The 17,370-nt window shown below is 38.2% G+C and overlaps 2 protein-coding genes and 1 long non-coding RNA gene across 3 annotated transcripts in view; 2 read left to right on the plus strand and 1 right to left on the minus strand.

The window, feature by feature from the left end:
* Window positions 1–17,370, minus strand: part of LOC135365512 (uncharacterized) — a 214,727-nt gene that overhangs the window by 128,002 nt on the left and 69,355 nt on the right. The gene's annotated exons all lie outside the window — the stretch shown is intronic.
* Window positions 5,000–5,941, plus strand: LOC123841945 (putative olfactory receptor 2W6). Its single transcript, XM_045871397.1, has one exon. The coding sequence runs from the start codon at window positions 5,000–5,002 to the stop codon at window positions 5,939–5,941; it is 942 nt and encodes a 313-aa protein (XP_045727353.1).
* On the plus strand, window positions 15,523–16,398 carry LOC123842090 (olfactory receptor 2W1-like). Its single transcript, XM_045871513.2, has one exon. It carries the CDS (start codon window positions 15,523–15,525, stop codon window positions 16,396–16,398), a length of 876 nt encoding a protein of 291 aa, XP_045727469.2.

A 17,370-nucleotide genomic window follows, 5' to 3' on the forward strand; every position in this document is an offset into this window, starting at 1 on the left:
GGTGGGAACAAGAAAGAGTGTAAAGGCATAGAGATAACTATAGGCTGGTAGTAAGATCCCAGTTCTTGAGTTGAGTGGTAGCTACAATATGTTAATGGTACTATTTTAACTCACTGAAAATGGAACAATGATGATACTCATTACCCACACAATTACGTTATTTACTAATTTTTTAAAAAGCAAGTATTTCCGGGACGCCTGGGTGGCTCAGTCGGTTAAGCAGCTGCCTTCGGCCCAGGTCATGATCCCAGGGTCCTGGGATCGAGTCCCACATCGGGCTCCTTGCTCAGCAGGGAGCCTGCTTCTCCCTCTCTCTCCCTCTGCTTGTGCTCTCTCTGTCAAATAAATAAAATCTTAAAAAAAAAAAAAAGAAAGAAAGAAAGAAAAGCAAGTATTTCCTGCAAGCACAACACCTAGATAATTGCCTATAATTCTCCAATTAGATCGATGCCATACCCACTGGAAAAAAACAAAGTTCAATTAAATGTGTTAATTTTGATAGATATGGTTTACATTAATTTTCAATTTCCAGTAGTAAATTTCATACATAAATAAGTTTATCTCTGAAATTAATTTCCATCGAGGAAATCTAAAAGTAAATAAAGAAAAAAGAACAGGTGAAACCCAATGTCTTAAGGGAATCTTTCCTAAAATTGTTGTTTGGATAAGCCTCTGACCATGGTCTAAGATCTGTTAATCACCTCTGTGGGGCACCAGTCCCCAGATCTACACCACATTAACATACTAGCCTTTGGACTCCTACATAAACACTATTTGGAGCACAAAAAGACCAGGGGAGGGCTCTCCTGGTTTAATTAGGTAGAGATCCACCCACAAATGTATCCAACAGGAGTGTACATGAAAAGACTACACATATCCCATTGAAAGTACATTCAACAAACCAAATTCATCAACTTTTCCACCAGTCCCACAAATAGTTTTTCTCCAACATTCACATTAGAGATTTCACTGAATTGTAGTGCAGCTGTTGCATTTAAACGCAAATGTGATTGTGGTGTTAGCACAGTAGTCGGGGCTAATCAGTATTTCATGGACTCTGTAACTTGCCAAAGAAGAATCCTTCTGAGTACCCGTGAAATGAAGGCTCATCATCATGGGAACATGGGTACCTTTGGACTATTGTAAGAACACAGCAGCTGTGAATTCTTCCCTCCTGAAACGTAAATATGTTCTAATTTTCTTTCTAGTTTACTCTCCACATCATTCTGTACATTCAAATTATGTTTAAATATGTTTGCTTCATTTGTGTTACATTTCATGGGAAAACCTGTTTCAGTGAAAACATCACATGCCTCTTTTTTAGCATCTGTTTCTTCTGATTGTGGTTTCTCCTTTTTCATGTCATGTTCACTTTTAAGTTAAAATTACAATCATAGGGAGCGCCTGGGTGGCTCAGTTGGTTAAGCGACTGCCTTCAGCTCAGGTCGTGATCCGGGAGTCCCTGGATCGAGCCCCGCATCGGGCTCCCTGCTCAGCAGGGAGTCTGCTTCTCCCTCTGCCCTCTTCCCTCTCGTGCTCTCTGTCTCTCATTCTCTCTCTCTCAAATAAATAAATAAATAAATCTTTAAAAAAAAATTACAATCATAGCTAAATTTGTACCCAGGGCTGAAATCAATATAAAATAGTTTACAGCATAAAGGAAAAGTCCAAAATTTGGATTCACAACATAAAATTACATAAAGTGTATTTCCAGCTTAACACTTCCAATGATACCTGAATTCCTATGTGACCCAAAACGTAAACTCAGCTGTTAATGTTTTTCCCCTGATAAACCTAGCAAACATACATTTTAGAAACTGTACATGCCCCATGGATGCTCACTGCCTTCTTCAGTGGTATAGCACACCTAAAGTACTGTGTTCATTTGTCAATTCATAATCAAAGGCATTTGATAAACCATGGTGAGTCCAATGGATAGCAACCAGAAAAGTATACTAATTGAACATCATACAGTATTAGAAGCAGCTGACGGCCATCAAACAGTCTAGGAATATAAATCTAAGAGTATATTTGATAAGAGGTTCTAATATTAAAAGAAACTCAAAAGACATATAAAAAACTTTTAATGAGCCAAACTAAACAATATTGTCTACAGATGCACATTTGTGTAATCAAGCTATTAAATACAATAAGGTGATTACTAGGGGCACCTGAGTGGTGCAGTTGTTTAAGTGGTCAACTTTTGGTTTTGGATCAGGGTGAGATCTCAAGGTCCTGAGACTGAGCCACGCCTCGGGCTCTGCACGCAACTCAGTCTGCTTGAGTTTCTCTCCTTCTCCATCTGCCGCTTCCCCCCAAACTCTCTCTAAAATAAATAAATGTTTGGAGGTTTTTTTTTTTTTTTAGATTTTATTTATTTATCTGATAGAGAGAGACACAGCGAGAAAGGGAACACAAGCAGTGGGGAGTGGAAGAGGGGAAGCAGGCTTCCTGCCGAGCAGGGAGCCTGATGCAGGGCTAGATCCCAGGACCCTGGGTCATGACCTGAGCCAAAGGCAGACGCTTAACCGACTGAGCCACCCAGGCGCCCCTGTTTGGTTTTTTTTAACTAGGTGATTACTATAAATATCAGGATAGTGGATAGTTTGAGGGACAGGGAAGTGCAATGATCAGGACCAGTCATGAAGAGAAGTTCCTGGAGATTCTATTTCTTGACCTGCCTGTTAGTTACAAGAATATTCACCTGAACTCATCAAGCTTTTGTTTTTCTGTGTATCTATGTTTTGTTGTATAATAAAACTGTTCTTTATAATGAAGTCATGTTGAATTGACTTACTCCATGTTATTTCCAGAATAAAGAAAAAAAAAAGAAAAAGAGCCAGTGCCTGGATGTTAAAGAGGTATCCCTGAGCTCAACATAAGGAGTGGGGATGAGGCACAGATTAAAGGACAGCTATGAAACTCTGAAAACAGGAGTTGTGTGAACATTCTGTGGAAGATCTCCTTCGTAGGGCAGAAGGCTGGATCATGCTTTCTGAGTCTATTTCAACTCTAAAATTCTATGGCCTTTTAATTCCCAACACTATCCCAACCTTACATGGTCAAAGAATGCCCAGTGCATTTTGTAATCTACACCCGATGAGAGCTAAGTCCTCTGTCCTCTCCTGCCTCTGGGTTTATCAGTTGAGTATGTACATCATGCTTGTGGTCACTTTTGTGTACATGAGTGTCTGTACATTTAAAAAGTTAGGCAAACATAAAAGTTTAACCATTCCAGTTTAGTTCTAGACCATCATGGTAAAATCACCAGTGTGAAAAATGAAGACAGGAAGGAGTGAATAGAATAAAAATAATTTGTGGGTAGGTGAGTACAATTTTTAATTTTGAGAATGAATATGAACCAAACACAATTCCTAGTGTTTTTACAAATACTAACCCTCACCACCTCCCTTTGAGGAATATTATTATCTTCACTGACCATATAAAGAAGCTAGTGTAAAAAAAATTATAAAACTGCCCAGAGACACATTACCTCCATGTAGTGAAGCTGGGGTTTGACACCAAGCTCTGAGTCCAGAATCTTAAGCACTATGCCCAACTTAGCTGACATCCAACCACATAAAAACTTCATATTCATTAATTAAATTAAATTTCCAAGTTGTATTGAGACAAACTATATCCCTATCTCATACTACTTGGTAATAACAGTTCCGTTACATGATTATAACATTTTCATGTTCTAACTAAACTGCTTATGAAAATCATATACTATAGACAATTTAATTTACCTCATTTTACTGTAATGACAGCAACTAAAGTTATTATTTCTTGGTCCCAAACACAGTATGAATATAAAGTACCCTATGTCTGATACTCATAGTCAAAAATTCTATGCATAAAATATTTATAAACCAAGAAATAAAAACTAAAAAATATTTATAAACTAATTCAGTCATCAACATTCCATCTATTTAATGATATGGTAAAGTATTTAGAAATAGTGAAATGTATGTGCTCCTTATCCCTTTTCTGTATTCTCTTAGAATTGAAATGAGCTTTTATCTATAGAGTTCTGAAGCAAGCAGAGGATTGACTCATATAATTGGCAAATTCCATGAAGAAAAACAATTCACTGATTGTTTACTGAGCTGCTTCTTGTTCGAGTTACCTACCTTGCTAATTTTGCAGAATGGCCAGGTGAGTAGGAGCTGACACAGGTGGTTGCTGTGTATATGTGGTAACCACAGGCTTCTGGAATTAGTTCAATTTTTAACTCTGCAACAAATCGGTAAGGCTATTTAAATGCTATAGAGCAGTCATGAAAGGCATTCCAAGAAACACGGGTCCTCTGTACATAGAAATGAAGGCTTATAGGAAAGATGATTTTTCCTGGCATCAAAAAAGGTCAGTAGAGTAGGGAACACCAAAATTTATACAGGAACAGCAGTGTCTATAATGTTGAATAGGAGGGAAAACAAGGAAGGGATTGGTGGTGATGGTGATGATAATGGTTAGAATGAACACATTTGGAAGTGAATATGGAAAGTGATCCTGCTACCAAATAGTGGAGCTTATCCCTAGAAAATGGGTCATTTAACTTTTTACCTCAAATTCCACGTCTTGGATAAGGCAAAAATTTGTCATAACCAAGTATGCTTATGTCATAATTCCAACAAGGAACAACTCTTCCAAATGTATCCCAATCTTAAGTAATATCCTTAAATTTATGGATTCATTACTTAACCAAAATACACAGAACTATAGGTGTCATGGCATAATTAAACCCTTTCAATGATTTACAATTCAGTGTGATTGGGTTTACTATATTATTTTTAAAACCACTAGTTATGAGTAAACACAGAGAGGCTTTCAGCAATGATCACAGCAAAGTGTTAACAAAGGTGTTCCAAATGGGAGAGAGCACACAAACAACTGAATTTGGGATACTCATGGCAAACTACAGAGATTTTTATTTCTACTTAGGGCTGATGCTATTTTGATTACCATGATCTTGTCTCCTAGACTTTCCTAAAGAGCCATGGACACAAACAATGGAAGTTCCACAACAGATTTCATCCTGCTGGGGTTTTCTGATCGGCCCCGATTAGAACGCTTCATCTCTGGGGTTGTCTTCATCTTCTATATTGTGACTCTGGTAGGAAACACAACCATCATTCTTGTATCTTACCTAGACACCCAGCTCCATACTCCCATGTATTTCTTCTTATCCAATTTGTCTTTTTTGGACCTCTGCTATGCAACTAGCATTATCCCCCAGATGCTGGTAAATCTATGGGGTCCAACACGGTCTATTACCTATGGAGGGTGTGTGCTCCAATTCTTCTTTGCCCTTGACCTTGGAGCCACAGAGTGTCTTCTGGCTGTGATGGCCTATGACCGCTATGCTGCTGTCTGTCAACCTCTTCGCTACACAGTAATAATGCACCCTCAGCTTTGCCAGAAGATGATGCTCACTGCCTGGTTAGGTGGCCTTGGCAGTGCGTTAATTCTTTGCTCCCTGACTTTGAAGTTACCAAAATGTGGGCACCGGGAAGTGGATAATTTTTTCTGTGAGATGCCAGCATTGATCAAGATGGCTTGTGTCTACTCAAAAGTAATTGAGGTCATTCTCTTTGCTCTCGGAGTGATATTTCTTCTAGTACCTCTATCACTAATTCTCATCTCATATGTAGTAATCACTCAAGCAGTTGTGAGGATCAAGTCAGCAGCAAGGTGGAGTAAGGTCCTTAATACATGTGCTTCCCACCTCACAGTAGTAACTCTGTTTTATGGGACAATCATTTACATGTACATGAAACCACAGAACAGCAGCTCCCAAGATGAAGGCAAGTTCCTCACTCTCTTTTACACAATCATCACACCCACTCTTAACCCTCTGATCTACACTTTAAGAAACAAAGATGTAAAGAGGGCAGTAAAGAGAATACTACCTGTAGGAAAATGGTCAGCCAAGTCATGAGGTAGATGGAAGAGAGCTAAAGAAATAATATTGACCTTTACCAACAGAATATGAATCAACCCATTTATGCAAAGAGTATTTATTGGGGGTTTACCATGTACCAAGAATAGTACTAGGTACTGACTTTGAAAATAAGTATAGGAAAAAATTATAAGGAGATAGAGATACAGACACATAAAGAAACTTCAATTCATACACAGAAATTTTCAAGATAATCAGGGGCTACAGATAAGTAAACATATGAAATGTGATTAAGTACAGTAATAGAGAAATGTACAAGATGTTAAGAAAATATTTCACAAGGAAATTAATTTTAATGTAGGATTACACAAAATGTTGATTGATTTTTTTCTTCCAAGAATTTTCACCTTTATGGGTAATAACACTCGCTTTCATCCACCTGATACTGCCAGCAGGGAAAATATTATACTTTTTTTTCAAGTTTTGATTCCTTTTTTGCAGGTGACTTTAACATTGCCAAGTGTGTAAGCCCTGAGAATAATAATCTGAGAGAGGGTCATGATACCCAAAGACAGGAAGGCCTAGAGACAATATAATCTCTACGGTGCTGTAAGGACTTTGTGAGGAGAATGTACAGAATGGTGACCATATAGACACTGGAAATGAGTATGAACTCTTCTTTGTGAGAAAAGCTAATCCCTAATCTTGCTAAGTAATTTATGACTTATAAACCTTTTACTCCTAAACTCAGTTGATATCTTAATTCAGGAGAGATGTCGTTACAATCTCATCAATCTCTCCTGTGAATTCCCTCCAAGTCCTGTCCTGTCACTATATTGACATTCTCTCATTTTAGATATTTGTCTGTTTGTATGATTGAGGAACAGCCATTGGTGAGATTTTCATTTTTTATTTTTCTTTATTTTTTTATTAGCAGTTCTCTAACCTATATGTTCTTTTTTTATTATTATGTTCAATTAGCATATACTACATCATTAGTTTTTGAGTTAGTGTTCAATGATTCATCAGTTGCATATAACACCCACTGCTCATCACCACACGTGCCCTCCTTAATAACTATCCCCCGCCCCCCACCCTTCTGTAATCCTCAGTTTGGTTCCCTGAGTCCTGAGAGACCCCAGAAATGGACCCTCAACTCTGTGGTCAACTAATCTTCAACAAAGCATGAAAGAAAAGAATATCCAATAAAAAAAGGAAAGTCTCTTCAATAAATGGTGTTGGGCCTCAAACCAGTCAGAATGGCTAATATTAACATCAGGAAATGACAGATGTTGGCGAGGATGCAGAGAAAGGGGAACCTCCCTACACTGTTGGTGGGAATGCAAGCTGGTGCAGCCACTCTGGAAAACAGTATGGAGGTTCCTCAAAAAGTTGAAAATAGAGCTACCCTATGACCCAGCAATTGCAATACTGGGTATTTACCCCAAAGACACAAATGTAGTGATCCGAAAGGGCACATGCACCCCAATGTTTATAGCAGCAATGTCCACAATAGCCAAACTATGGAAAGAGCCTAGATGTCCATCAACAGATGAATGGATGGAGAAGATGTGGTATATAGATACAATGGAATATTATGCAGCCATCAAAAAACCTGAAATCTTAAAGGAAAAATCAAGGGGGGGAAATCGGAGGGGGAGACGAACCATGAGAGACTATGGACTCTGAGAAACAAACTAGGGGTTCTAGAGGGGAAGGGGGTGGGGGGATGGGTTATCCAGGTGATGGGTATTAAGGAGGGCATGTACTGCATGGAGCACTGGGTGTTATACGCAAACAATGAATCATGGAACACTACATCAAAAACTAACGATGTAATGTATGGTGGTTAACATAACATAATAAAAAAATTGTGAAAAATAAAAGAAAGCAGCTGATTTCTGTGTATTGATTTTGTATCCTGCCACATTGCTGAATTGCTGTATGGGTTCTAGTAATTTGGGGGTGGAGTCTTTTGGGTTTTCCACATAAAGTATCATGTCATCTGCCAAAAAAAAAACAAAAAAACCCTGAAATCTTGCCATTTGCAATGGTGAGGATGGAACTAGAGGGTATTACACTAAGCAAAATAAGTCAATCAGAGAAAGACAAGTATCATATGATCTCAGTGATATGAGGAATTTGAGAAACAAGACAGAGGATCATAGGGGAAAGGAGGGGAAAATGAAATAAGACAAAACAAGAAAGGGAGACAAACCATAAGATACTCTTAATCTCAGGAAACAAACTGAGGGTTGTGGGAATGGAGGGGGGTGGGAGGGATGAGGTGGCTGGGTGATGGACATTGGGGAGGGTATGTGCTATGGTGAGCACTGTGAATTGTGTAAGACTTATGAATCACAGACCTCTACCCCCCAAACAAATAAAACATTATATGTTAATAAAAATAAAAAATAAATGATGCTGGGAAAATTGAACAGCCACATGCAGAAGAATGAAACTGGACCATTCTGTTACACCATACACAAAGACAAACTCAAAATGGATGAAAGACCTCAGTATGAGACAGGAATTCATCAAAATTCTAGAGGAGAACATAAGCAGTAACCTCTTCGACATTGGCTACAGCAACTTCTTTCAAGACACGTCTCTAAAGGCAAGGGAAACAAAAGCAAAAATGAACTATTGTGTCATCACACACAGAAATAAAGTTCTCAGACAGCAATCTGAGCAGCCATGCAGGGCCGTCCTCTGATAGGGAGAGCAGCCACAGCTGAATCCTGCACATAGCTTTTATGTTGTTTTTTTATCAGAAAAGCAAGGACAGATGCCTCCAAGCGTGGAAAGGAGTACAAAGGGATGGCAAATATCTTGAAGTAGGCTTGCATTTTCCCCTACATGTAGGCACGCAGGGAGTCAGTCATGGATAAGGGAGGAGTGAGATGTTTGGGCTAGTAATCACCAGGTGCAGAAAGGTGAGACTGAGGGTTACATTCTTTCATACGTCCTAACTTATGCCCTGCCCCTGGGAATCCTGGGATCCTGCTCCTACTGGGCCATTGCATTCAATAGCCTGAGAACAGAAATCCTGCTGAAGTTTTAGCTGCTTCCACAATCACTCCTTAGGGTTTACAATATATTTTCTAAGAATAACTCCACACTATTGGGACTTCATCAAGATAAAAGGCCTTGCACAGCAAGGGAAACAGTCAACAACACTAAGAGGCAACCCATGGAATGGGAGAAGATATTTGCAAATCACACTACAGATAAAGGGCTGGTATCCAAGATCTATAAAGAACTTCTCAAACTCAACACCCAAAAAACAATGACCCAGTCAAAACATGGGCAGAAGACATGAACAGACACTTTTCCAAAGAAGACATACAAATGGCCAACAGACACATGAAAAAATGTTCCACATCACTAGCCATCAGGGAAATACAAATCAAAACCACAATGAGATACCACCTTACACCAGCCAGAATGGCAAAAATTAACAAGACAGGAAACAACAAATGTTGGCGAGGTTGTGGAGAAAGGGGAACCCTCCTACACTGTTGGTGGGAATGCAAGCTGGTGCTGCCACTCTGGAAAACAGTATGGAGGTTCCTGAAGAAGTTAAAAATAGAGCTACCCTATGACCCAGCAATTGCACTACTGGGTATTTACCCCAAAGATACAGAGGTAGTGAAAAGAAGGGGCACCTGCACCCCAATGTTCATAGCAGCAATGTCCACAATAGCGAAATTATGGAAGGAGCTGAGATGTTCTTCAACAGATGAATGGATAAAGATGTGGTTCATATATACAATGGAATATTGCTCAGCCATCAGAAAGGATGAATACCTACCATTTGCATCAACATGGATAGAACTAGAGGGGATTAAGCTAAGTGAAATAAGTCACAGAAAGACAATTATCATATGGTTTCACTCATATGTGGAACATAAGATATAGCACAGAGGACCACAGGGGAAAGGAGGGAAAATTGAATGGGAAGAAATCAGAGAGGGAGACAAACCATGACAGACTCTGGACTCCGGGAACCAAACAGGGTTGCAGAAAGGAGGGGGCTGGGGGGCGGGGTAACCAGGTGATGGGTATTAAGGAGGGCACATGTTGTTATGAGCACTGGGTATTATGCACAACTAATGAATCGTTGAACACTACATCAAAAACTAATGATGTACTATACAGTGGCTAACTGAACATAATAAAAAAAATTATAAAAAACACTAATGATGTACTGTATGTTGGCTAACTGAACATAATAATAAAAAATAGGAAAAAATATACATTAATATCCTTCTCACTTTGGAATAGAGAGGATTTCTTAAAGAATAATTAAAGATTGTTACAAGATTAAATTTAGAAATCCTAATCAGCAAGGGACACATTTTATAAAGTAAAATGCCAGGTAACAAACTGAGAGAAAATAAAGCAAGGTGCACAACCAACAAGAGAAAAGGAATTATAAAGTCCTGTATAAATTAATAAGAAAAAAAGAGAGGCAATGCCAAAGAACAATTGTCAGAATCTACAAATGAGTTTTTCATAGAAAGACAATTATACATAGCAGTAAGTATATGAAGATGTAGTCAACCTTATTAGTTATTAGGGAAATGAAAATCAAGACCACAGCAACATAGCACTTATGATCTTTCCACTGGCACTGATTAAAAGTCCACAAGACCAGGCATTGGAGAAAATGTTAAAAAATGGAATAATTTATACAAAACTAGGGTAGGATAAATCGATAGAACCACGTTGGGGGAAAATGGCTTGAAAAGTTTATTTATTCCATAACCAGCAATTCCTGTCCTAGACATACACCCAAAAGACCTTCCTGCATAGAGACTACAAGTGACATAAGCAAAATTGTTCATCCTAACACCTTTCATATGATCAAAGAACAGCTGTCAGCAAAAATGGCTATCAGCGAGTAAAGAGACAAAATAATTGTAATATAGTCACACAATGGAACATTTATACAGTAGGGGGAATAAATGAACGACACACACCTATGCAAACAATATTGGATAATCTGACAAAATGTTAGGTGAAAAAAAGGAAAGTCCCAAAAGCACATATAAGATATGATACCTTTTGTGGAAGTTCAAATACATTAAATTTTAAAATACATGCTATTTAGCCATTGACATATGAATGTGAGTGTGTTGACATAGAAATTATATTCTAAGGCAAGTGTGTGATGAACACCAAATTCAAGATCATGATTTCCCTGGGGGTCAGGTGGGAACAAGAGAGAGTGTAAAGGCATAGAGGTAGCTGTAGTCTGGTAGCAAGATCCCAGTTCCGGAGTTGAGTGGTAGCTACAATATGTTCATGGTACTATTTTTAATTCACTGAAAATGGAACAATGATGATATGACTCATGAAATACACAATTATGATTATTTCATAATCTTTTTTAAAAAACAAGTATTTTCTTTCCTGCAAAAATAACACCTACATAATTGCCTATATTTCTCCACTTGACTGATATTTTACCCACTGGAAAAAAAAAACACAGTTCAATTAAATCTGTTAAATTTATAGATACAGTTTAAATTATATTTTTAATCTTCAACAGTAAATTTATTACTATAATAATAGTCATCCTCTGATTAATTTTCACAGAGGAAATCTTTAAGAAAAAAAAAGAATAAAAGACAAGATGAAATCCAAAATCTTAAGGGAAGCCTTCCTAAAATGGTTGTTTGCATAACCCTCTGACCACAGTGTAAGCTCTGTTAATCACCTCTGTGGGGCACTAGTCCCCAGGGTCTACACCACGTTAACATACTAGCCTTTAGAGTCCTACAAAAATACTTCCTGGAGCACACGTAGACCAAGGGAGGGCTCTCCTGGTTTAATTGGGCAGAGATCCCACCTACAATTGTGTCTAACAGGAGTGTACATGAAAAGACTACACATATCCCATCGAAAGTACATTCAACAAACCAAATTCATCAACTTTTCCACCAGTCCCACAAATAGTTCTTCTCCAGCATCCACGTTAGAGACTTCACTGAATCTTAGTTCAGCTACTGCATTTCAATGTAAATGCGATCGTGGTGTTAGCACAAGACAGTGGTGGCTCATCAGTATTTCATGGACTCACTAACCTGCCAAACAAGAATCCTTCCCTGATTACCCATGAAATGAAGGCTCAGCATCATGGGAACATGGGTACCTTGGACTACATAAGAACACAACAGCTGTGAATTCTTCCCTCCTGAAACGTAAATATGGTCTGATTTTCTTTCTCGTTTCTCCTCCACATCATTCTGCACGTTGAAGTTATGTTTAAATATGTCTGCTTCATTTCTCTTACATTTCACTGAACAAAGTAACATGTAAACCCATGCTATACTATTAGAAACTGGATTTCATATCGTGAAAAATGAAAACCTGTTTTGGTGAAAACGTTGATGCTGCTTTCTTAATATCTGTTACTTCTGCTTGTGCTCTGTAGTTTTTATATCACGTCCACGCTTAAATTAAAATTATAATAACAGCTAAAATTTGAGACCAAGGCTTTGAAAAGTCCTATATTTGGATTCACAACATAAAATTACATAAAGTGTAATTTCAGGCTTCACACTTCCAATAGGATACTGGATTCTTATGGGACCCAAAGCTTAAACTGAGCTGGTAATGTATTTCACCTGCTAAACCTAGCTAACATATATTTTAGAAACTGAATGTGCATCATGGATGCTCACAGCCTTCTTCAGTGGTATAGCACACTCTCAACTCACAAGCAAGGCATTTGATAAGTCATGGTGAGTCCAAGGATAGCAACCAGAAAAGCATGGTACTTAAACATCACACAGTGTTAGGAAGAGCTGACAACCATCAAGCACTTAGTATGAGAACATAAAGCTAAGAGTATATTTGATTATAGCTTCTAATATTAAAGGAAACTCAAAACAAATATAAAAATTTTAGTGAGCCGAACTAAACAATATTGTCTAGAGATGCACATTTGGGTAATCAAGCTATAAAATACAAGGAGGTGAATACTATAAATATCAGGATAGTGGATATTTTGAGGAACAGAGAAGGATAATGATTGGTCGAGACACAAAGAGAAGCTCCTGCGGTGCTTGGTAGGGTTCTATTTCTTGATCTGCATGTTAGTTACAAGAATATTCAACTTAACTCCTAGAGCTTTTGCTTTTTCTGTATCTATGTTTTATTTTATACTAAAACTGTCTTTTTAATGAAGCCATGTTGAATTGACTTTTTGCATGTTATTTCCAGAATAAAGAAAAAGTGCCAGTGCCTAGGTGTTAAAGAGGCATCTCTGAGCTCAACATGAGGAGTAGGGATGAGGCACAGATTAAAGGCACAAAGCTATGGGGCACCTGGGTGGCTCAGATGGTTAAGCGTCTGCCTTCGGCTCAGGTCATGATCCCAGGGTCCTGGGATCGAGTCCCACATCAGGCTCCCTGATCCTTGGGAGCCTGCTTCTCCCTCTGCCTCTCTCTCTCTCTCTCTCTCTCATGAATAAATAAATAAAATCTTTAAATAAAATAAATAAATAAAGGCACAAAGCTATGAAGCTCTGAAAACAGGAGTCATGTAAACATTCTGTGGAAGACCTCCTTTGTAGCACAGAAGCCTGGATTGTGGTTTCTGAATCTATTTCAACTCTGAAGTTCTTTTAATTCCCAACACTATCCCAACCTTATGTGGTTAAAGAATGTCCAATGCATTTTGTAATTTAGGCATGTTGGGAGCTAAGTCCTCTGTCCTTTACTGTCTCTGGATTTATCAGTTCAGTATGTACATCATGTGTGTGTTATCACTTTTGTGTACATGAGTGTCTGTGCATTTAAAAAGTTATGCAAACATAAAAGTTTAAGCATTCCAAGTTTAGTTCTAGATCATCAATGTAAAATCACCAGTGTGAAAAATAAAGAGTAAGGAATTAATGGGATAATAATTTGTGGGTAGGTGATTTCAATTTTATTTTTGAGAATTTAAATATGAACCAAGTACATTCCCTATTGTTTTCACAAATACTAACTCTCACCACCTCCCTTGAGTAATATTATTATCTTCAGTGAACATATAGAGAACCTGGTGTACAAACGGGTTGCAAAACTGCCCAAGGACACATTACCTCCAAGTAGTGAAACTGGGATTTGACAACAAGATCTGAGTCCAGAATCTGTGCAATTAAGCGCTATGCTCAACTTAGCTGACCTCCTACCACATAAATACTTCACACTCATTACTTAAATTAAATTTCCATTTTGTGTTGAGAAAAATTATATCCCAATCTCATGCTACTTGGTAGTAACAGTTCCTTCTTCATGATTATAACATTTTCATGTTATAGCTGAACTGCTTATAACAATGATATACCACAGGTAAATTACCTGATTTTACTGTACCTGAAGCAAATACATTTATTATTCCTTGACCCCAAACACTCTATGAATATAAAGCACCTTATGTCTGAAGTCCATGGTCAGAAATTATATGAATAAAAAATTTGTAAACAACCAAAACTAAAAAATATTTATAAACTAATTCAGTCATTAACCATTCCATTTAATGATATACTAAAGTATTCACAATACTGAAATATATATTTTTATTTTTTTATCAGCTTTCTCTATTCTTTTAGAATTGAAATGGGGTTTTACCTATAGAGTTCCAAAGCAACCAGATGATTGACTCATATAGTTGGTAAATGCCATGCAGAAAAACAACTCACTGACTTTAAGGAGCTGCTTTTTGTTCCATTTAACTCCATTGCTACTTTTGCTGAATGGCCAGGTGAGTAGGAGCTGACACAGGTGGCTGCTTGTGTATGTGGTAACCAGAGGCTTCTGGAATTAGTTCAGTTTTTAACTCTGAAACAAATCAGTAAGGCTATTTAAATGCTGTAATGGCAGTCATGAACAGTATTCCAAGAAACGCAGGGCCTCTGTACATGACAATGAAAGTTAATAAGAAAGATGAGTTTTCCTGGCACCAAAATACATGCACAAAATGGGGCAATACAGCGTGGAATGCCAAAATTGATACAAGAAACAGCAGTTGAATGTTTCTACAATGTTGAATAGGAGGGAAAATATGAGGAGAAGGTTGGGGGTGATGTGATGATAATGGCTGGAATGCACACATTTGGAAGTGAATATGGAAAGTGGTGCTGCTACCAAAGAGTGCAGCTTACCCCAAGAGAATGGTTCTTTTAACTTTTTACCACCACTCCTTTGATAAGGGAAACATTTGTCATGATCAAGTGATGCTTATGTCACAGGTTCAAGAAGGAACAATTCCTCAAAATATATCCCACTCTTAAATTATATCATTAACACGTGGATTTATTACCTAACCAAAATACACAGAACAATAGGTGTCATGGCATAATTAAACCCTTTCAATGATTTACAATTCAGTGTGATTGGGTTTACTATATTATTTTTAGAACCACACTGGTTATGAGTAAACACAGAGAGGTTTTGGGCAATGAACACAGGGAAAGTGTTAACAGAGGTGTTCCAAATGGGAGAGAGCACACAAACAACTGAATTTGGGATACTCATGGCAAACTACAGAGATTTTTATTTCTACTTAGGGCTGATGCTATTTTGATTACCATGATCTTGTCTCCTAGACTTTCCTAAAGAGCCATGGACACAAACAACGGAAGTTCCACTATGGATTTCATCCTGCTGGGGTTTTCTGATCGGCCCCGATTAGAACACTTCATCTCTGGGGTTGTCTTCATCTTCTATATTGTGACTCTGGTAGGAAACACAACCATCATTCTTGTATCTTACCTAGACACCCAGCTCCATACTCCCATGTATTTCTTCTTATCCAATTTGTCTTTTTTGGACCTCTGCTATGCAACTAGCATTATCCCCCAGATGCTGGTAAATCTATGGGGTCCAACACGGTCTATTACCTATGGAGGGTGTGTGCTCCAATTCTTCTTTGCCCTTGACCTTGGAGCCACAGAGTGTCTTCTCCTGGCTGTGATGGCCTATGACCGCTATGCTGCTGTCTGTCAACCTCTTCACTACACAGTAATAATGCACCCTCAGCTTTGCCAGAAGATGATGCTCACTGCCTGGTTAGGTGGCCTTGGCAGTGCGTTAATTCTTTGCTCCCTGACCTTGAAATTACCAAGATGTGGGCACTGGGAAGTGGATAATTTTTTCTGTGAGATGCCAGCACTAATCAAGATGGCTTGTGTACACTCAAAAGTAATGGAGATCATTGTCTTTTCTCTCGGAGTGATATTTCTTCTAGCACCTCTATCACTAATTCTCATCTCATATGCAGTAATCACTCAAGCAGTCGTGAGGATCAAGTCAGCAGCAAGGTGGAATAAGGTCCTTAATACATGTGCTTCCCACCTCACAGTAGTAACTCTGTTTTATGGAACACTCATTTACATGTACATGAAGCCACAGAATAGGAGCTCCCAAGATGAGGGGAAGTTCCTCACTCTCTTTTACACAATCATCACACCCACTCTTAACCCTCTGATTACACTTTAAGAAACAAAGATGTAAAGAGTGCAGTAAAGAGAATATTGTGTGTAGAAAAATGGTCAGCCAAATCATAAGTTACATGGAAGACAGCTAAAGAAATAATATTGACCTTTACCAACAGAAGATGTATTGATTCATTTATGCAAAGAGCATTTACTGGGTGTTTATCATGTACCAAGAATTGTACTAGATACTGATTTTGTAAATAAGTAGGAAGTAGACAGAAATTATAAGGAAAGAGATACTCAATTCATACACTTAAAAGACTTCAAGATTAATCAAGGGCTACAGATAAGTAAACATAACTATGAGATGTAATTAAGTACAGTAATAGAAATATGTACAAAGTATTAAGAAAATACTTCACAGGGAAATTTATTTTAATGTAGGATCAGGATACTGATTACTTCTTCTAAGACTTACCAATTTTATGGGATATAACACACTCTTAGAGGCACCTGATACACCAGCAGGGCCTTTGTGTTGGAGACCAACTACCCATTGATACCCACTCTATCTTCTGCTTCTAGTTTTAACTGGGCACAGGGCCACCATATCACATTTCTGCATATCACATTTCTGAACCTGGCCTCCACCAACACAATGCCAGAGATTTAATGTGTGTAACTCCTGAGTTATCTTTTCAAACATGAAACCATTTGCTCTCACTCTTCCCCCTCCCTTTCTTCTTGGCTGGAATGTGAATGTGGAGGGTACCTAGCTTTACCAACCCGAAGAGGGAATGGAACAATAAGATGGAAAGAGAACCACCCACCAATAGAGGAATGCCTCCAAACTACTATAGGAGAAGAAGCTTCTATATTATTTAATATTAATTAAGCCACTCTGCTTTGGGGTCTGTCTGTTAGAGTAGCTTAACTTTTACCCTCCGTGGCCTGGTAAGGACTTTGGGCATTTCCTATGAGGTAGTGTGGTCCTTGGACCAGCAGCAACAGCATCACTTGGCACCATATCAGA

This window comes from Mirounga angustirostris, unplaced genomic scaffold, assembly GCF_029215605.1.
Source record: "Mirounga angustirostris isolate CCGP_5_RB_7025 unplaced genomic scaffold, mMirAng1.0.hap1 SCAF_8, whole genome shotgun sequence".
NCBI lineage: Eukaryota > Metazoa > Chordata > Mammalia > Carnivora > Phocidae > Mirounga > Mirounga angustirostris.

Excerpts from the sequence above, each read along its gene's own strand:
- LOC123841945 (XM_045871397.1), top strand. The coding sequence starts at position 5,000 with ATGGACACAAACAATGGAAGTTCCACAACAGATTTCATCCTGCTGGGG.
- LOC123842090 (XM_045871513.2), top strand. The coding sequence starts at position 15,523 with ATGGACACAAACAACGGAAGTTCCACTATGGATTTCATCCTGCTGGGG.